Consider the following 21,666-nt stretch of genomic DNA (forward strand, 5'->3'; position numbering starts at 1 on the left):
GGTAGCCACGACTCCTCTGATGACAAACACTTAATAACACTACAGTCTACAATGCGTGATGAATGCGTAACAGCTTGGAGTATCTATGCACCAAATAACAAAGCAGAAACCCAGAGATGTAAGAAGAAACAGATGAAAACACAATGACAGTGGAGACCAAACAACCGCTTTCCTTTCAAGGCAGGTCAAGTGGACCATAAATAAGTAAGGATACAGAAGACCAGACCAGCTAATCCATAAGGCAGAGTGTATGCACACACATACAACATGGTTCCCCAGTAACAGAGAATACATCTTTGCAAGTATATTTGGAACATTAATAAAAATTTACTGTCTATTTCACCACAAAGAAAACCTAAATACGCTCCTTAAAGTAGAAATATTACAAATAATATTCTCTGATCACAATCCAACAAACTAGAAATTGGAAAAAATTTTTCAAAACAATTCACTTATTCTTAAATAATTCTGTGTCAAATGGAAAACATGATCAAAACAGATTTTTTAGAATAATAATAATGAAAATACTACTTATCAGAATCACCAAAACATAAAGCAATAATCAAAGGAAAATTCATAGCCTTTAATATTTTATATCAACCAGAACAAAAGAATTAAAATAAATGAATTAAGCAACTCAAACAAATTAGGAAAATAACAGCAGAGAACACCAAAAAGAAAGCAGAAGGGGGGTAATAATAAAGGGAAATGCAAAATCTAACTGATTAAAAAAACAAGAAAATAGCGAAACCTATTTAAGGTACACTTATGTGCCTTCAGAAGACAGGGAAGCAGAAATGAGCAGATGGGAAGACATCCCTGTTCCTGGGCAGGTCCCCTCCTGTCCTTCAAGGGCAGTTCCCCTCTCGTTCATCTATGAACTTCTCCAGAACCCCAGATAGAGCCTAACAAGTTCACATAGAAAACTAAACCAGCAAGAATGTCTGGAGAACGGTGCCAAAAAGAATAGCATAACACCTCTGATCAAAGAGCGCGACCTTCGTGTGTAGACAGACAGTCTCATGAACTACAGCCCACAGGCCAACCCAGCTGAGAGCTAAGAATGGCTTTTACATTTTCTAAGGGTTGTGAAAAACAAAAGTCAAAAAAAGAAGAAAATGATTACAGAGAGATCGTATGTGAACCCAGAAAGTCTAAAGTATTCATGATCTGGCCCTTAACAGAAATCCATTTGCCAACCTCTAGTCTAGTGGAACAAGCAAGAAAATCCAGAATGACACCCAAGTAATACAAAAAAGTTTGCTATCTGATAAGGGTGGATCTCAAGTCACTGGGGAAAAAGACAAACGTTTTAATAAATAGTACTGGGTCAGTTGGATAGACATTTGGGAAAAGATAAAACTGATCCAAGTCTGCCCTCACACAGCAGGATAAACTACATAGAGATCAGAAATCTAAACGTAAAAAATGAAACCGGTAAATCCTAGGAGAAACCATGCACGCATCTCTTGCTGAGCCAGGGGAAGAGAAAGCCTTTGCATCTGTGACTCAAGAATCTAGAAGCAATAAAAGACCGACACATTAGACTACACGGAAGTAACACCTTTACATAGCAAAACCCATCCTAAGCAAAGCAAAAAGACAAAGTAGGAAGCATATTTGCAATGTATATCACAGGCAACAGCTAATCTTCCTAATACAGTTCCCAAAACAGAGAAATGGAGAAAGATATGAATAGAAGTTTGCAGACAAAGACAAAAGATGCTCAACTTCACTCATTACAAGAGAAATGCACATTAAAACTTCACTAAGATCTATCTCACATCAATCAGAATGTAACAACCTATTTTGCGGAGGAGGCCAAAAGATCTCAGGCTAACAGAGAGGAGGTGGTGCTGTCTATCAACACCACTGAAGCCTTTTATCCTATAATCCCACTGCCAGCAATCTGCCCTAAAACATACCTCCATACACAGAAAACACGAGAAACACAAGGTTACTCATTGCTGCATTACCTGAAATAGCAGGACGCTGGAAAGACCCAAACCTCCATCAGTAGGATGATGGTTAAATAAACCACAGAACATGCACCCAATGTAGGACGATGTAGCTGTAAAAACAATGCAGACGGTTTCCACATGGAGTGGAACTCGGGATGGAAAGTTAACTGAAAATAGCACAGTGAAAACGTGTATTTGGTATGCCACCTACTGAATAAGAAAAAACAAAAAATAAAAACGTAAATATTTGCTTAAGCCGGAAGCTAGAAACCTGGTCACCCCCAGGCCGGTGAGCAGGGGGGGGCTGTCTAGAGGGGCGAGGGTCGAAGGGAGCCTTGAGCGCTCATTCAGCTACGGGTGAGGGTCGAAGGGAGCCTTGAGTGCCCATTCAGCTACGGGTGAGGGTCGAAGGGAGCCTTGAGTGCCCATTCAGCTACGGGTGAGGGTCGAAGGGAGCCTTGAGCGCTCATTCAGCTACGGGTGAGGGTCGAAGGGAGCCTTGAGCGCTCATTCAGCTGCAGTTTTATGTTTGGGGCACGTAAATACTCCAATCGAAAAGGAAAGAAGGCAAAGATGAAACTGAAAACAAACTGAAACCAACAAACTCGACTGAACATCAAATAGGCAACAGAACTCCATAGAGAAAAGAATGAACACAAGGGCTTTGGGCCACACTCACTCACGCTACATCCTCGGTGGGACACAACCCTAGACCAGAAGAACACAAAGAAACCTGAACTTTTGTCAGCCATGTATCGTTAGTATTCAAACCAGCGGTATAAGTTTGAAAATACATTGTGCAAATTATAAGGGAAAGTAAATAAGTAAATATATTATCGGGAAACACGATTTTCGGTTTAAGAGGAAAGAGATACAGATAAAATATTTTAGGGAAAAACCTCTAAATTGAAATTAGAAATATCAAGGTGAACTCATGTTTTAATATACATGCCCCAGCTCTGCCCAGGGAAAGGCCTAGAAGCAGTTGAGACCCCGATCAAAAGTGCCCGGATTGATGGGCTTCCCTGGTGGCGCAGCGGTTGAGAGGCTGCCTGCCGATGCAGGGGACACGGGTTCGTGCCCCGGTCCGGGAAGGTCCCACATGCCGCGGAGCGGCTGGGCCCCCTGAGCCATGGCCGCTGAGCCTGCGCGTCCGGAGCCTGTGCTCCGCAACGGGAGAGGCCACAACAGTGAGAGGTCTGCATACCGCAAAAAAAAAAAAGTGCCCAGATCGTGATCTTTAGAAAGCACTCCCAGTGCGGGGCCAGGCTCCCGGGAGAAACGGGTGACTGGATCTGAGGCAGAAAAAGCACAAGGCGAGGCTGGACACCTTTGCTCCAGAAAGGGAGGAACTGCCCAAAGTCCAACCAGAGCGTGTCAACAGACTCAGGCCAACCCGAAGGGCTACAGCTGGCCAAAGACGAAACAAAGAGCTAGGATACACAAAACCTGAACTGTCACTATTAGAGTAACTATTACAGTAAGTTCTTACTCTGAAAATTAGAAATTAAAGGGAAAGTATTTAACATTTGTTCTGCCTTTTTTGGAGAACATATATGTAGTTCACTCCTGGTAGATGAGAGAAAGTCTCTTTCTATAGAAGAATGCCAGCTCATAAAGGGAGACCAAATGATAGCATTAGAAGAATTACCATCTTGAAAGCTCCATTTAAATAGCTGATCCGGGCAAAGTACAGCCACGGATGTTAGGACAGTAGGTGAAGGGCTGTAGGGGTCAGATATTCACACGAAGCCCAAGAACAGCCCCAAGAAGTCTTCCAAGTGCAAAGGACGCAGCGCCTACCTCTTCCCACTGGAGACACCTGGGCGGGTGCCCCTACCAGGTGCTCACACTGACACCCGCACGGTGACACGGCCTGACCTCGGCGCCTCCGATGGGATGCACGGGCAGCACGCGGCCTCAACGATGAAGAGTTCGCACCAAATCCAGGATGGGACGGAGCCCTCAGCCCTTCCCCCAGTGGACGAGAACTACTGAAGACGAACGAGGTAGACAACCAGGTGAGGAAACAATCAGACACACGGAATGTGGGACATGCTGCAACTCGCTCAGTCTCTTCAAACAGGCACCAACACTGGACAAAGAATGCAGGGGACAAGTCTCAATGAAAAGAGACTGAACACATGATTACAGGTAATACATGGGCCTGGACTGGATGTCAGAGCAAAACACAGCTATAATGGACATATGAGGGGAAATGGGAAAACTTGACAATGAAATTCTTATAATCTTAAGTATGATAACAGAATTGTGTGTATAGAAAAGGACGTCCTTATTTTTTTATCAATTTATTTATTTATTTACATTTTATTTTTGGCCGCGTTGGGTCCTTGTTGCCGCGCACAGGCTTTTCTCTAGTTGCGGAGAGCAGGGGCTACTCCTTGTAGCGGTGCGCGGGCTTCTCATCGCGGTGGCTTGTCTTGTTGCAGAGCACGGGCTCTAGGTGCACAGGCTTCAGTAGTTGTGGCTCGCGGGCTCAGTAGCTGTGGCTTGCGGGCTCTAGAGCGCAGGCTCAGTAGTTGTGGCGCACGGGCTTAGTTGCTCCGCAGCATGTGGGATCTTCCCGGGCCAGGGCTCGGACCCATGTCCCCTGCATTGGAAGGTGGATTCTCAAACACTGCGCCACCAGGGAAGTCCCAGATGTCCTTATTTTTAAGTAATGTGTGCTGCTATATTTAGAGGTAAATTGTCACCACGCCTGCATTTTACATTCAAATGATTCTGAGGTGGGGGGAAAGATGAACAAAGAGATAAAGCAGGTATTCCCAAATGCACCAGCACAACTTCTGTAGCTGGGGACACGGAATTAGGGCACCTGGAGAAGGCACAGGAAAGACAAGATCCAGTAAGGAAGAGGCGATCAAGGCTGTACTACAGGGTCCAGACCTAGACACTGGTCTGGTGGGAGATGCCCCCTTGGCTGGGATAACTCAGGGGCGGGAAGATGGACGAGAGTTCTTTAGGACAGTGGATGCTCTTGGCTGACCCAGACTCCAGCTCTCACACTAGGGAAGACCCCACTAGACAAAAACACCATGAGACGCCTGTCAGAAAAACAACATGTTAGAAAAAAACAGGCAAGAATGCAAGGGAAATAACAAGGAAAGGCGGCCCCGTGCATGTGGTATGGAAGGACGGGGACCAACACAAGCAGATGAAACGGCCACAAACTTGGGGGAACCTTCCTGAAAGGAGCAGGGGACAGTAGTAAGTGAGGAAAGTCCAGAGGCACATCCCACTCTTGAAGAAAAAGAGGAAACAGAAGAAATTCTACTCACAATGTAGAACAGTGACTAGAGTGGCAGAGGCAGCCAGCAGGCCTACGGGCCGCAGGTTCCAGAAGCTGCAGTTGCTCCCGCTGGACCAGAGGTGGCAGCCGTTTGGCATGAGCCTGCTGAGGGCTGCCCACAAGGGCGTGTGGGAGCCACATCATGGACTCTGGGCACCAGGACGCAGACCTGGAGGGGAAGCGGCGACCCTCCACGAGAACTGGTGGTCAGGGCTGCCAAGACTGTAAACGTCCAGACTTTGCCAGAAGACAACAACGTCTCAAATGCCACTTTCCATAAGTGGGTCCATCCATCAGAAAAGAGCGATTGTGTGGCAGAGCTGAGACCAGGGCTTTTTCTCTCTGGCCTCATGCCCCCCTGAGTCTCTGCTATCATCTTTGGCAAAACCAAACTTTGGATTCTGGGAATAACGTTCTGCTTAAAATAAGTATTCCAGGCTGAGAAATGACTCACTTCGTAAGCTTGGTGGGTGTGGAGCCAATGCTTTTAAAATCTTTTATGTCCTATTAACTCTCTGCATTCTTTATGAAGGTCACAAACCTCAGTCCCTACCTCACAGGATACACAAAATCAATTCCAGATGAATTCTAGATCTGAATATAAAAAGGGAAAAAAGGCTTCTAGAAGGTAACATAGGAGGATATCTTCAAGACTTTGTGGAGACAAACTCATTTTGGGTGTAGCTTAGGAAATCTGCCCATTAAGGAGAAGACTGATAAATTGGACGTAATTTTCATGGAAAACTACTGTTAACCAAAAGATACCATTAACACAGTCAAAGACAAGGCACAGAGCCGGAGGAGATGTTTGTAACATCTGAAGAAAGACTGGGATCCGGATATATACATAATACCTACGAACACCGAGAGACAGACAACACAAGAAAAAATGGGCAAAGCAGTGCAAAAGAGGCTCTGCCGAAGGCGACAGCGTGTGGAAGGTCATCGGTCAGCCAGGAGATGCCGGCACATGCCCACCAGGAGGTCACGTGAAAGAAACCAACAGAGCCACACACATTACACAACCAGCAAGGACACAGGCAGCTCAGACTTTCCGTCTACTCCAGCGGGTGTGTCAGCTGGCACAGCACTGGAGAGGGAGTGCGCCAAAGCTAGACCTGTGCTGCCCCGGGACCCAGCAGCTTCAGTCCCAGGCACAGACCCACGCAGATGCACACACACACATGCGCACCAAAAGAACGATCGTATATTCTTAAAAAGGCAAGAGAGTGGAGAAAAGGGAACCCTCGTCCACTGTTGCTGGGAATGTTAAGTGGTACAGCCACTATGAAAGCCTCCTCCAAACCTTTTTTGGAGGTTCCTCAAAAAACGTAAAAATAGAGTTACCACATGATCCAGCAATCCCACTCCTGGGTATTTAACCAAAGAAAACAAAAATACTAACTCGAAAAGAAATCTGCACCCTGCCCCCGCCATGTTCATTGCAGCATTATTTATAATAGCCAAGATGTGGAAGCTACCGAAGTGTCTACCTACGGACGAACAGATAAAGAAAATGCAGTATATATATATATATACAAAATATTACTCAGCCGTTAAAAAGAAGGTAATCTTGACATCTGTGACGACGTGGATGGATTAGAGAAAGACAAATACCATATGATTTCACTTATACGTGAAATCTTTTTAAAAACAATCAGGCTCGTTAAATACAGAAAGCAGACTGGTAGTTGCAAGAGGTGGGGCGGGGGGTGGGCAAAATGGGTGAAGGGGGCCAAAAGGTACAAACATCCAGTTATAAAATAAGTAAGTCACGGGGATGTGATGCACAGCACGGTGACGACAGTTAATAACACCGTGTTGCATATTTGAAAGGTGCTAAGAGAGTAGATCGTAAAAGTTCTCATCACAAGAAAAACAGAATTTTATAATTATGTTCAATGATGGATGCCACCTAGACTCGTTGGGCTGATCATTTCACAATGTTTTAAATATGTTCATAGCAGCATTATTCAAAAGAGCCAAAACCTGGAAATCATTCAAAGGCCTGTGAACAGCAGAATGGGTAAACATTGTGGAATATTCGGACAACGGGTTTCTATACAGCCAAGATCACGGACAAACTACTGCTACATACAGCAACATGGAGGAATCTCCCAAACATGAGGTTGAGCGAAAGAAGTTAGATTCAAAATGGTATGGATAATATGACCCGCTTAAGTTCAGAAAACAGGTAAAACTGGGCTTCCCTGGTGGCGCAGTGTTTCAGAGTCCGCCTGCCGATGCAGGGGACGCAGGTTCGTGCCCCGGTCCGGGAAGATCCCACATGCCGCGGAGCGGCTGGGCCCGTGAGCCATGGCCGCTGAGCCTGCGCGTCTGGAGCCTGTGCTCCGCAACGGGAGAGGCCACAACAGTGAGAGGCCCGCGTACCGCAAAAAAAAAAAAAAACAAGTAAAACTGATGCAGAGTGATAGAATTCAGAAGAGCCGTTACCCTTGGGGGAGGTCAACAACTGGGGTGGGGGGTTGCTGTGTAATGCTCTACAGCCCCATCCGAATTGGGTGGTAGATACACAGATGTGTTCACTTTGTAAAAATTACACCTTTTACAAAAATTAACTCAAAATGTTAATTTTTGTAATGTAAAATGCAAAACTATCAAACTCCTAGAAGATAACATAGGAAAAAACCTAGGTGACCTTTCAGATTTGGTGATGACTTTTTAGCTACAACACCAAAAGCACGATTCATAAAAGAAATAATTGATAAGCTGGATGTCATTAAAATTTAAAACCTCTGCTCTGAGAAAGACACCATTAGGAGAATGAAAAAGATAAGCCACAAGCTGGGAGAAAATAGTTGCAAAACACATATATGATAAAGGATTTGTATCCAAAATATACAAAGAACTCTTAAAACACAACAAATATGAAAACAATATTAAATCCAATTTAAATTAAATCCAATTTAAATTAAATCCAATTTAAAAATGCGCTGAAGATCCGAACAGACATCTCACCAAAGAAGATATGCAGATAATCAGTAAGCAGATGGAAAGACACACTACATCATCTGTCATTAGGGAACTGTAAATTAAAACAATGAGCTACCACTACACATGTACTTGGATGGCCCAAATCCAGGACACTGACAGCATCAAATGTTGGCAAGAATGTGGAGCAGCAGGAACTCTCATTCACTGCTGGTGGGAATGCAAAATGGTGCAGCCACTTTGGAAGACAGTTGGACAGTTTCTCTCAAAACTTAACATACCTTTACTATACGATCCAGCAATTGGGCTCCTAGGTATTTACCCAAATTAGTTGAAAATGTATGTCCACACAAAATCCCGAACAACAAACTGGAAGCCACCAAGATGCCCTTTGGCAGGTGAATGGATAAATAAACTGAGGTACGTCCAGAGTATCATTCGGTGCCCAAAATAAACGTGCCATCAAGCCACGAAACGCCATGGAGGAACCGTAAGTGCATACTACTAAGCAAAAGAAGCCATCTGAAAGGCACACCCGGTATAATCTCAACTAGATGACATCTGGCAAAGGCAAAACTATGGAGACAGTAGAAAGATCAGTAGCTGGCAGGGTGCAGCATAGGGGATTTTAGGGCAGTGAAATTACTCTGGGTGATACTGTAACAGTGGATATATGATGTTACACGTTTGTCAAGATCCATATAATGTACAACGTGGGGAGAGTAAACCTTAAGGTAAACTCTGAGCTTCAGTTAATAACACGCTACCAATATTGGCTCATCGTGAACGTAAGAAGTTGCTAACAGAGGAGACGGGGCGGGGTGGGAGTATACGGGGCTCTGGGCTAACGGCTCAGTTTCTCTGTAAATCTAGAACTGCTCTAACAAATAAGGTCTAACCATCCTTAAAAATTCACGGGGCTTCCCTGGGGGTGCAGTGGTTGAGAATCCGCCTGCCAATGCAGGGGACACGGGTTCGAGCCCTGGTCCGGGAAGATCCCACATGCTGCAGAGCAACTAAGCCCGTGCACCACAACTACTGAGCCTGCGCACCACAACTACTGAGCTCGTGCTCTAGAGCCTGTGTGCCACATCTACTGAGCCCGTGAGCCACAACTACTGAGCCTATGAGCCACAACTACTTACCCTGGGTGCCACAACTACTGAGCCCGTGTGCCACAACTACTAAGCCCATGAGCCACAACTACTGAGCCCATGTGCCACAACTACTGAGGCCACACTCTAGAGCCTGTGAGCCACAACTACTGAGCCCACAAGCCACAACTATTGAGCCTGTGCACCACAACTACTGAGCCCATGCTCTAGAGCCCATGCGCCACATCTACTGAGCCCGCGAGCCACAACTACTGAGCCCACGTGCCACAACTACTGAAGCCCACGCACCTAGAGCCCGTGCTCCACAACAGGAGAAGCCACCGTAATGAGAAGTCCGTGCACCACAACAAAGAGTAGCCCCCGCTCACCGCAACTAAAAAGAAAGCCCACGCGCAGCAGCGAAGACCCAGCACAGCCATAAATAAATAAATAAATACATTTACTAAAAAAAAAAAAAAAATTCATGGAATGGTGCACTTTGTTGTATGCATGTTATATTTCAACAACAAAAGAAAACGTCTTAAGTGAGGCCCATGAAAGACTCGGTGCTGAGCCAGCTCAACCTTCTGAGGTCTTGAGGAACCCAGTCCATCCGGAGAGAACCCCCAAGTCTGGCTGCCAAAGGAAGCCCAGATCTGCTCAGTCAGAGGCATCTTTGGCCAAGGCTCAGCTGTGTAAGAAATTGCAAAGCCTTTGTGGACTCTGAATTTTAATTCGCCATGACAAGAAAATTCGATTCTGTATTTTAATTTCTTTGGACTTCCACTTGCAGGGAAATTTAATTTTTGGACTAATTTCTCTCTGGGCAATTCATAGTGGAAAGGGGCTTACAGTCAAATCAGGAGCGTCTCTAAGTGGTTGGCCTTTTTTATTGAATTATCTTAACACTATCATTTAACCTCATTGCAGAACCTCCGATGAGCTCCACTGGATCAAGTGACTGGATAGCATTTAGCACGGGAAACAGAATAGGGAATGAATGGTCAGCAATGCGTGCAGAGGGGCCCTGAAATCCAGGCATTATTCTGATCCATTTCAGAGCCTTCTGGGGACATAGGCTGAACTATCCACTGCTGGTCCTGGGGGGGACTGGCAAAGGAAAGGTGGTACGTTTGGGAGCAGTGGTCCCAGGAAGGCTCCACTGCTGGTCCTGGGGGGACTAGCAAAGGAAAGGTGGTGGGTTTGGGAGCAGTGGTCCCAGGAAGGCTGGGAAACACCCCCAGTGGTGACTGGTCTCCTCCCCAGTGGTGACTGGTCCCCTCCCCTAAGGAGGGCCACAGCCCCGCTGGCCATAAACTCAACGGTTATGTGAGCTGGGAGAACAAAACGGAGGAAGGTTGCAGGAACACATCGTCCCCAGCCCCACCTCCGTGCAGAGGGACGGCCTGTGCCACCCTCTGCCCAGCACACCCTCCTCCCAGGGCAAGGGCAGCTCATCGACTGGTGGGTTTGGGGGAAGAAGCAGAGCCCAAGCTTCTCACCCCTTCCCCTTTCTTTTCAGATTTGTCCACAGGAAGAGAGGAGGCCGGGGTCCACAGGCAAGCGGGGGGCGCAGGTTCAAGGTTGACGGCGGCTGCCCAGCCCGACCTCTGCCTGCCGCTCACCTGATGGGGGCACGGCTAGCACCACGGGCTCTCGGGCTAACCCCATTCCCACAACGGCTCCGACTCCCCGCACTGATTCTGACCCTGGACAAGGGAACGGAGCATCACCTGCTGCACCCAGGACTTCTCGCACCCAACGATCTGGCTGACCCTTTCCACTATTTCTTCGTTTTCTAAGCATTTATGCTCATTTTCTAATTTCTTTCCTTCTACTTTATTGGGTTTGCTCTGGTTTTTTTTCACCAAACTTCTTGAGCTGAACAATGAGATCAGCATGTTAAAAGATACTTTCTTCTTTACCAACAATAGAAGCATCTCAAGCTGCAAATGTCCCTGTAATTACCATTTTACTTATTTGCTTTTTTTTTAAGTTACTTTTTATTGGAGTATAGTTCCTTTACAATGTTGAGTTAGTTTCTACTGTACAGCAAAGTGAATCAGCTCTACGTATACATATATCCCCTCTTTTTCGGATTTCCTTCCCATTTAGGCCACCATAGAGCATTGAGCAGAGTTTCCTGCGCTATACAGTAGGTTCTCATTAGTTATTTTATACATAGTATCAATAATGTATACATGTCAATCCCGATCTCCCAATTCAACCCACCCACCCCCTTCCCCCTTGGTATCCATACTTTTTTTTTTTTTTTGCGGTACGCGGGCATCTCACTGTTGTGGCCTCTTCCGTTGCGGAGCACAGGCTCCGGATGCGCAGGCTCCGGGCGCGCAGGCTCAGTGGCCTTGGCTCATGGACCCAGCCGCTCCGCGGCATGTGGGATCCTCCCGGACCGAGGCATGAACTCATGTCCCCTGCATTGGCAGGCGAACTGTCAACCACTGCGCCACCAGGGAAGCCCTAAAGGATCTCTTTTTTTTTTTTTTTTTTTTTTTTTGCGGTACGCGGGCCTCTCACTGTTGTGGCCTCTCCTGTTGCGGAGCACAGGCTCCGGACGCGCAGGCTCAGCGGCCATGGCTCACAGGCCCAGCCGCTCCGCGGCATGTGGGATCTTCCCGGACCGGGGCATGAACCCGTGTCCCCTGCATCGGCAGGCAGACTCTCAACCACTGCGCCACCAGGGAAGCCCGGTATCCATACGTTTGTTCTGTATGTCTGTGTCTCTATTTCTGCTTTGCAAATCAGATCACCTGTACCATTTTTCTAGAGTCCACACATATGTGTTGATATACGATATTTGTTTTTCTCTTTCTGACTTACTTCACCCTGTATGACAGTCTCTAGGTCCATCCACGTCTCTACAAATGACCCAATTTCGTTCCTTTTTATGGCTGAGGCGACTTTACTTATTAGTTTTGATATGCAATATTATTTTGTCATTCAGTTTTAAGCAGCCATTTCTACATTGATTTCTTCATTTACCTAGGGGAAAAATTAGAAATATGTTTTAAAATTCAAAAAGAGCCAGCAGTTTGGAGCCTTCCAGGGGGAGGGCAGTGAATGATTTCTGACCTTGAGGTATTATGGTCAAAGAATGCTATAAAATTAGATTAGCTATAGGGTCTCTTGGTATATGGCAATACCTGCTTGGTGGCCTACGATATATGCACACATATATGAATAATCAGTTTTTATAAGTTTCAGAGGATACTTGAAAATGACACATATTCTCTAACTTGGTTGTACAGGTTCTACAAGATCATCTCTTTAAACTGTATTTTATAATATTCTCATTAATTCTTTTTCTGCTTGATCAATCAATTTACTCACAGAAGTGTGTCAAAACCTCCTATGATTGTAGGTTTGTCAGTTTCCCCTTATAAAGTCCATCAATTTGTCCTTTATCTTTGGCAGCTGTGGTTGTTAGAAGTTCACGGATTCAGAATCATTTTTTCCTAGTGAATTATTCCCTTAATTATTATTTAATAGGCTTCTTGATCCCCAGCAATGCCTTTGCCTTTTGTCACTTTTGTCTGATGTTAATGTTGTTAAACTAATTTCATTTAATATTTTAACACGTCTTTTTCCACCTGTTAAGTTCTACTCAAGAGGCAGCAGTGGTTCAGACCCCAGGTATGTCCCTTACGAGCCGTGCGCCGGGCCAAAGACAGGACAACTGGCCACCAAAAACAACAACATATTTGGTATGTTCAGTCCACTGCAGTTTAAATCCATCAGTTGATAATGATATCAGAAAAAAAAAGCCATTGGCCCCACCCTTGAAGGATGCTGGGAACTGTCTCACTATTTTAAAAATTAGCAAACAAAAGAGAAGAAAATCAAGCATTATTCTGCCTTCTCTATATGAATCGCACCTCAAGGCAACCAAAGAATTGGTGAGGAGAAGTTTCGTTTTAAGGAAGCATTCCGGCTGATACACGAAGAAGTGTTCTAGGAGTAAAACATCACCACTGTGTAGCCTTGAGTGAAGCGACCACTCCATAAGCAGCAGTCTGGATGGTCACTGATGGGGCATAAGCAGCAACCCAGGCCTCGTGCTGCTGCAGAGACGGGGACACACCACCAGCAATACAGACGCCTTGCCCCAAGCCAAAAGCACGCATCTGCTCACACTAGATCTAACTCCAATTTACAGGCAAAACAGGCGATAGAGGAACACCGCAGATGTCACCACTGGGCCGCAAAACCGAAGTGCAGACACTGGGAGGCTCTAGGGCACCAGCAACGTGGCGACTTCAACAAATAAATTAAAGCGAAAAAACAGAGACAGGATGGTGATGACAGCTGTAGGTAGAAAGAGACTGGAGAGTCACACCATCCCAACGCACAGACCTTACTGAGATCCCGATGTGAACAAACTATTAAAAAACTTTATGAAGTTACTGGGGAAATGTTAACATTGGCTAGATATTAAGTTATAATATTAAGTCAGCATTAATTTTAGATGGGGTAATATTATTGAGTTTATGTATTTTAAAAAAGACTCTACTTTTTTAGATCTACATAAGGAAATATCTATAGATGAAATCATATAACGTCTGGAATTTGCATCGAATAGCCCTGGTTTGGGGAGGGACCTGGGCAGCGATGTCACCGGTAACTGTCAGAGGTAAGTGGCAGGGGCACTGATTTACTGCGCTGGTCTCTCCAACTGTGAACGTGTTTGAAGTTTTTCACCGTTCAACATTTTCTAAATAAGAAAATTCGCAGACAAAGCTTGGCCCTGGATGTCGCATTTGCCGGGGGCCCAGCGCTCACCCGCATCAAAGGAGCCGTCCTTGTGAATCAGGACGAGGAGGTGGGGCAGGGAGGCCGAGCTGCTCTTCCCGGCCTCGTCCAGCTCAACCAGCTGCAGCCGCGGCGTTGTCTCGGGGGGGAAGCGGTAGAACTGGAAGGTGAAATACACAGTCTGTGGCCACGGCGCTGCCTGGTCGTCCTGGGACACCCTGGATCCAATGACAGCTCCGAGTTAATCAAGGGTCCGGGCGGAGAACCCGGGCTTTTGTCACACACTCGCAGGGAGACAGCAGGTGAGAGGCCGCCTCCTTCATCCACACCAGCAGCCCTACTGTGACCTCGGGGAGCCCGCCGGGCATCCCCCCACTTCAGGCATGGCTGGAGAGCCCAGATCTCGGGGCTACACCAGTACCCAAGGACAGGGCAACACTCTGTCCACGCTGTAACTAAGGACCACAGGAGATCGGTCAAAGCACGTGTTACAGCATTTGGAAATGGTAGTGGGTGGGTCCCAGCCAAACGAAAATAAAGACAGAGGGCATTCCGCAGTCCCGCTAAGACCGGATCGTAGTATTCTCCCAGAGCCACAAAGAAGTTCTTCCTCAGCGCAAGAAATGCAAAAGCCAGGAAAAGAGCAACAGACCAAATATTCAAGTGTTTACCTGCTAAAGGCAAGAAACTGTAGCACTATCTCGTTGCCTCGCAGACAGTCTGATTCTTCCTTCTGAGGGTTGAACTTCACGGGATCTGTAGGATCCACGGCCTCGGCTGGTTGCTTGTTGGCGTCCAGAATCTCGGGAAAGCCGGCGGACCGCAGCAGCGCTAGGGAGGCTCGTGATGGCTTCCCTCCAGAGCTGCAACAGAAGGCCTCCTGAGCCAGCCTCCAGGAAAGGGCCAACCAAGAGGCAGGACCCGGAAAGCCAGCTCTCTAGGAAAGCCCACCGTTCAGGGGGTCGAAGGGTCTTGATCACACAGCACTTGCCCTGGGCCCTCCCAGACCTGCCCCTCACCTCCTGGTCCGGGCTCCCACGATGATTGGGGCGTGCACAGGTGTGAACGGCAGCTCCTGCAACTGCTCAGCAGTGGATGTGCCCGGGACCAAGGCCGTTTGGCTCAGGTCAGCTTCCAGGTGAGAGATCCTGCCCTCCAAGGGGAACTCCTGCCGAACACAGTGGGGCCCCAGGTGAGGCCAACCCAGGCACCAAGGATGCCTGGACCTGGGGCTCGTGGGTGAACTGCCTCTGTCACATTGCAAATGAAAACACAGGAGGCTCAGCTGCCCTGGAATTTCAGGGAAGCGGTGAGTAATTTCAGTATAAGAATATCCCATGCAGTATCTGGGACACACTTATGCTGGAAAGGATTGTTTATCTGAAATTCAAATTCACCGGGGCATCCTGTGTTTTATGTGAGTCGAAAAGCAACGAGGAAGGAATCATAATTTTTTGAACAGCCCAGTAGCACAGGAGACATCTGCTGCCTGAGAAGGCGAATGAACATCAAAACCACGTCTACGGAACAGAAAGATGAAACCAACTCCAATAACGCTAGGGAGACTGTGGGACAGAGCCCCCAAGCCTGTGTAAACGCTTCCCTGTCCCCATGTCACCGAATGCTCTAGGCTTTCACCGGCACCCTCCGCCCGCCTCCGTCTAAAGGAAGAGCCTGACGGGGTCTGGGACGCTCTCTCTCCAACTGGCTTCCCAAGCTTCCCGTTTCATTCAGAAGGAGCCCCACGTGACCGGAGGCAAGGAACACGGGCCTCAGGCGCCGGTAACATTAGAGATGAAGGCTCTTCATAATGACACGAGCCCAGATATATTTTAGAATCAGGCATTTCACCGTGAGGGTTTTCAAGGAAGTAATTAAATGGAACCATTTTTCCTCAACAGACTTCCAAGGCAAGACTGAAGTTTGCAGGTGAACCAGCAAACTCTACGTGAGTCCCCCAAGTTCAGTAGAAGGAAACAGGCCTATTTTAGCCCACTAGCTCCACTGGGATCGGGGACGGTGGGCTTCACAAACTCTCCTCCAGCCGCAGGGCGAGCGTCCTGGAGGGGGAGCTGGCAACTTGGACTGACCTCTATTTACATCTCCAGCGAAACTTCCCCTTTCCTCTCACGTTCAGAGATCTAAGGGCACTTTTACTTTGTCTTCTCAGGTAGAGCAAAGCCTAAATCAAGCCCTGTGGCAGGAAAAGCTCCCAGACCAAATACCCTTGGTCACTGAGACGGATGGTGGCAAAGATCTAAAGCTGGAAGGAGGTGATGTCCAGCCCCCATCCCAACGCCCGCAACACAGAGAACCCAGGAAGGTCTTGGTCACCTCACCAAGGACCAGGGCAGCTCCCAAAGTCAGAGACTTCCACAGAAGTCAGGAGTTTGGAGCCATTTCCTGGAAGGAGGCAGGCGAGAGGAGGGGCAGCCTACTTACCCCCGGGGCCAGGGAGAGCGTGGGGCTCCCCGGTGGCTTTGAGGAGGCTTTGGCCGAGCGGCGCTGAGCTGGGGACTGTGGGGAAGCCGCCAGCTGGGAAAGCGACAGCTGAAGGGAAGAAAGCTTGGGTAAGACGACAAAATGCACCCCAGTACCTTCACAAAGCCCCTCCCACCGCCCGCTGGCACAGGCCCCTGGGAAGGAAGGGAGGACTCTGATGCGGCCACAGGGAGCAGTGAGGTCTGGAATCTCCTGGAACCCGGCATCACGTCTAATTGCTTCTTCTCTAACTACCGAGAGGGGCAATTCTGTGGTTTCTCCCACATCATAATATTTGAATAAAAATATTATTAACAAGGAAAAGCAAGTGGAGAAGGGGAAATGGCCAGGGAAGCCGGGTGGGTTCTCTGACACTCGGGCTGCAGGGCCAGCTTGTCTCTGAACCTCTCTGGGTTTCACCTCCACCCCTGGACTGAACTTCTCCAAGACCCCTTCTGATTCTAACCACCTGTGTTCCTACGACATGAACCCGCCCGTTAAGGCAGTGACCATGATGGCAGCTGACGTGGGCCCTGGAAGCCCCACTCCACCACTTCACTGCCACGTGACGTGGGCAAGTCGCCTAACTAACTTGGTCTTGCCTCAGTCTCCTCATCTGTAAAATGGGGGTGCTAACAGTACCTAGGTCACAGGCCTACGGTGAGAAAGGGCTTGGCAAGGTACCCGGCACAGGGTCAGGTAAATGTGACTAACGTGAGGAAAACGAACGTTGCACTAAAAGGCCGGTGTGAAGAGGTGGAGGGCCCTCGCTCTGCTGAAGACCCGTCTCTCAAATCCTGGTCTCTATTTATGATGTACACGTTAACAAATGAGACGTCTGTCGTCAGCAGCGACAGCTGGCCCGGGGGCGGGGGGGGGGGGCGGGGGGGGCTGGTGCTGGTACAGAGAAGGACCCAACCCATGATGAGGTGCTGAAGAAATGGGCGAGGGGCACTGGGGGATCCGGGCAGCATCTCAGGGGCAGAGAAGAATTTAGGGTCTGCTCAGCTCCCCTCAGAGCCCACAGGCCGCCGTGAGCGCCTCCTGCCTCTGGGGCTGGAGGTGCTGCCCTGTGGCCCGTCAGCACTTAGGGGCACCATGCCGACCGCCGGAGGGAAAATGCTGGGACAGGCCAGCGGGGGCCGGGAGGCTGTCCCCAAGCACGTGTCTTCGGGCAAACACCACGTTCACTTCTGGTCCAGTTTCCCAGCTGCACGGTCCACATTAAAGCCACATCCTGGGGACAGCCCTGGATACCGAATCATTCAACCTTTCCAGAAGGTCAACGTCCAGGGTGATGTTGGCAGACAAGGTCATCAGGAGGACAAGCCAACTCTGACCTCATTCAAAAACCACGCTGGCCAGAGCCAGCCCCGAGCCATGGGCAGACCCGGCTCAGGATCCCTGAGGGGCGGCCGCAGCTCCTAGCACCAGAGGAGACGTGTGCTCTCCGACAGGCCCACCAACGTGCTGGCCTCTGTTGGTGCCGCCCTGTCCCCCCCAGCACCAGCTGCTCGGCGCACCTGCCCGGCTGCGGCCTGGGGAAGCCACGGCCTCACCAGCGCCCTCTCCTGGCAGAGGGTCAGGAGAGGAGGCTGCGAAGAGCGCTCCTCCGTGTCCCAGAAGGGGAAAAAAGGCCATTCAGTCCTGAAAGATTCCCAGCCGTCAGACATAATTGCGGGAGAACACATCAGCTTGAGTGCGGACACAGGCCTTCCATGGCAACTGGAGGATCATCAACAAGCAGCAGAAGCCACGGCCCTGACAGCCGGCGCTGGGAGCAGCGCACTAGGGACCCGCCGCGGAGACGGGCAGGAGGGCGGCTGAGGACACCTGCACCTCGACACCTGGGGGCCCCTCCCCTCCGGCTCACTGGGACGCTTCCCAGCCCCCACAAGTAAACAGGACATCAACTGTTCTTAAAGATGCAAAGGGGACTTTCCCGCCCCCAGAACCTTTAAATACTTGACTGTGGAATTCCGAAACAGGCCTCTCGGGCCTGGACTTACCCCTGGTCCCACTGGCGAGTCCTGGGGGGTGGTGAGTCCCCGGGGCGGTGGTGCTGGCAGGCCTGGGAGGAAGCACAGGGGCCAGGGAGGGGCCGTCAGCCTGGGTGGGGCAAGGGCACCGGAGCCCGGCTCAGGCAGGCCTGGCGCGAGCCTCCCCTCGACGGTAACCGGTGCTCGGAGCTGGGCAGCGGCCACTGGGCAGCCCCAGTGCTTGGCGAGCAGACCCAGGGCGCTTGTCCCCAGTCACCACCTGCAGGATGGAGCCCGAGCTCGCTGCCCACTTCCTCGGCCTCCTCCCTGCTCATGAGGCTCACTCCGTGTGCGCTCAGGGAGACGTGAGGCTGTCAGACACCTGAGGCTCTCCTGCGCTCACCTCAAGGCTCACCCGTCCTTTCCCCTGCTCACCCTCCCCTGCCTTCGTGGGGCCGGGCTCTCATGCCTGCCTGGGCCGGTGCTTCCCTGGCTGGGGCCCACTTGCTGTTCTGTTACATAAGAAACTTCTAAACAGACGCACGCACGGCTGGGCGCTCCGGCTCTCCCATCACTCACAGCCCTCCCCTGAGGCCCACTCACTCTAGGGGTGTGAGTGCAGGCATGTTCGTACCGGGAAGAGTCGAGGTCGGCCCTCCACAGGGTCCCTGGAGCGAGGGCCGAGGGCGCCCCTGCCCTGGGCGATGCGAGGCTGGTTCCTGCAGCACCTGAGGTGCCCAACTGCAGAGGGAGCAACCACTCCCACGGCGCTGTCCCCACCCGCCGAGCACAGTCACCGCACAGTGGCCCAGGGCAAGACCGGGCTGGAGTCTGCCTGTGCTGTTTCCACCCCGATCCCAGGCCCTGCACTCCTGTCTAGGAGTTCAGACATCACTCTAGTCCCTGAAACCCCCAGACTCTCAGCACCGTGCTCCGGCGTCTGGGGCCACCCATCAACTCCCCATCAGCCCATATACGCACGCTTCTTCTGCCGTCAGCCGCCAACATCACCGCCTCCAGTCAACGGTGGGGCTGCCCGCTGACCGGGGCCCATCCTGACACGGCCCCCTCCGCTCCCCTGAAGGCCCAGGTGGGACCGGGCACCTGTCCAAGGTGACACGTCTGGTCTCCCTGAGGACCGCGCCTTCCTAATGCACCTCGGTCCCCTTCACAGTGACCCGACTCTGGCCGCTGCATGTGGACGCAACCGCCGGCTGGACTTCAGGACGTCCTGGGCCCTGAGAAATCATGCCCCGCCCCGCCCAGGTAACTAGCCCTGCTCCTGTCACCCGCGTGTGGCCCTGACTGCCCGCACTTGGCCCTCCCTCCCTCCCCGGTGGTCTCTGCTGCCCAAGTCCCTGCACAGCCACGTCTGAGCCCTGGACCAGGCGGTGCCCATGAGCAGCTCACCTGACCCCGTGGCCCCCAAGCCCCAGTGCACACGGCACGGGGCAGGCACGGGCAGCACCTAGCACCTACCGACCAGCCAGTGCACATGAGGGCCGTGACTCTGAATGCTGTGCAGTCTGAAAGGAGGACGCCCGGCTCCCCTGGCAGCCCTGAATCCCACCACAGCGCAGCTTCAGCCACCAGGCAGGAACCGCACGTGCGAAGCACCCCCGTAGCCGGCCCTGCTGTGCCCTGGGGCCGACATGCCACCAAAGCCCCTTCCAGCCACCTCGGAATCCACCTGGAGAAGTCACTGCAGGCTCACCCCAGGAGGAGAGATCCAGCTGATGAGGAATAAGGAGCGGGGAAAGCGGGGGGCGGCGTGGAGGGAGGCCCCCAACTCCGCTGGTCCCACCTGAGCTGAGCTACAGGCTCTCCAGCCCCTCGCCAGCCCAGCTCCTTTCTCAAAGCCAAGTTAATGTGATTCCAAAGAACTCGGCGCCCTCTAGCCCAGGGAGCCTCCGGTTCCTGAAACGAGCTCCCTTTGGAGGGAGTTAGCTTCGCTTCCCAGGAAAGATGTCATCTCGCGAGAAGCAAAACGCAGACCAGGATTCTGCCAGGGCCCCACTGTCCTTGAAGCCACGTGCCTCTCCCCAGGCAGCTCAGGGCTCCGTGCAGCCACTCATCACCACCACCACCCCGCCACCCGGAACAGTCTAGAAGATGAAACAGAAGAGCAGCACGCCGGATTCTCCTTTGTTCCACCCTGAAAGGAGACTGAAAACTACACGGGTTACCCCAATAAAGATGTTAAAAAAGAAAAAAAAAAAACTACACGGGTTGACTTTGGCAGCGAAGAAAAGCCTGCAGGAAATGGCTCCGTTTTCCTCTGCTCAGAGAAGCCTGGCGTTTGGGAGCCGGGCGCGTGTCCTCTAGTTAAGGAAGCTCTGAACCCTGCGGAAAGTGAACCCTCCGAGCCCGCTAAACTCCTCACGCGCTCTTTATTTCCCCAGGTCGTCTAAGCTGGGTACCGCGTGGTGTGTTTGAGGTGATTCTTTACATCCTGACTTACACAATCTTAACCTCCTAGACAACCAACCGCACAAAAAAGGCTTTGCAGCGGATGAAAGCAGTGCCTGCTGGGGATCCCAGGGCCCAAACCCACACACCCCAGCGAGGCACGGGCTGTGAGAAAATACACCAAAACCACAAAATAACTTGGTTTCAAACCTTTCTGTTCTAACGTTCCATGCGGCGGTCGCTGATTAAGTTGCTTCGCAAACTACACAATCTAACGGTCTTGCCCGGACAACACAGTGTCCTCCAGAGGCGTCACTGTCATTCCTCCAGGCCCCCCAAAAGCCACGACGGAGGTGTGGAGGTCTGACTGGGAAGCCCGCCTTCCGCCACTGAGCACGACCAGGCTGCGAGCTGCCGGGGCCGACAAGACCAAACCATGGGGCCCTCACGTGTGTGCAAAGGCCGCGTGCGTGGTGACATCTGCAGCGCGCACGAGGACGCGCGCACAAGAACCTTGCCGCAGCACCGCTGAAAACGGCAAACCATGAGGACGGCCCACGTGTTCCTGAAAACGGAAGCCCTGAATTAAAGCCGGCCCGTCTGGGTGTGGAGCCCGGAAGCAATTAAAAAGGGGGCGGTCGATGGGCGGGTCCTGACATGGGACGTTGCCAAGACAAGTTACAGGGCGGAAAGCAAGTTACCAAGCAACC

The 21,666-nt window shown here is 50.5% G+C and overlaps 1 protein-coding gene across 3 annotated transcripts in view; it reads right to left on the minus strand.

Moving 5' to 3' along the window:
- The window catches only part of NPHP4 (nephrocystin 4), a 136,187-nt gene that overhangs the window by 25,958 nt on the left and 88,563 nt on the right, over positions 1-21,666 (minus strand). For all 3 annotated transcript variants that reach the window (XM_079946186.1, XM_079946185.1, XM_079946187.1), the window contains exons 13-17: positions 18,578-18,639; positions 16,530-16,637; positions 15,107-15,255; positions 14,759-14,950; positions 14,118-14,305 (exon numbers count right to left, since the gene is read on the minus strand). In XM_079946186.1, the coding sequence (XP_079802312.1) occupies positions 14,118-14,305; positions 14,759-14,950; positions 15,107-15,255; positions 16,530-16,637; positions 18,578-18,639 (699 nt within the window). The remainder of the gene's footprint in view (positions 1-14,117; positions 14,306-14,758; positions 14,951-15,106; positions 15,256-16,529; positions 16,638-18,577; positions 18,640-21,666) is intronic.

The sequence above is a fragment of the Stenella coeruleoalba genome (genome assembly GCF_951394435.1).
Source record: "Stenella coeruleoalba genome assembly, chromosome: 1".
Classification (NCBI taxonomy): domain Eukaryota; kingdom Metazoa; phylum Chordata; class Mammalia; order Artiodactyla; family Delphinidae; genus Stenella; species Stenella coeruleoalba.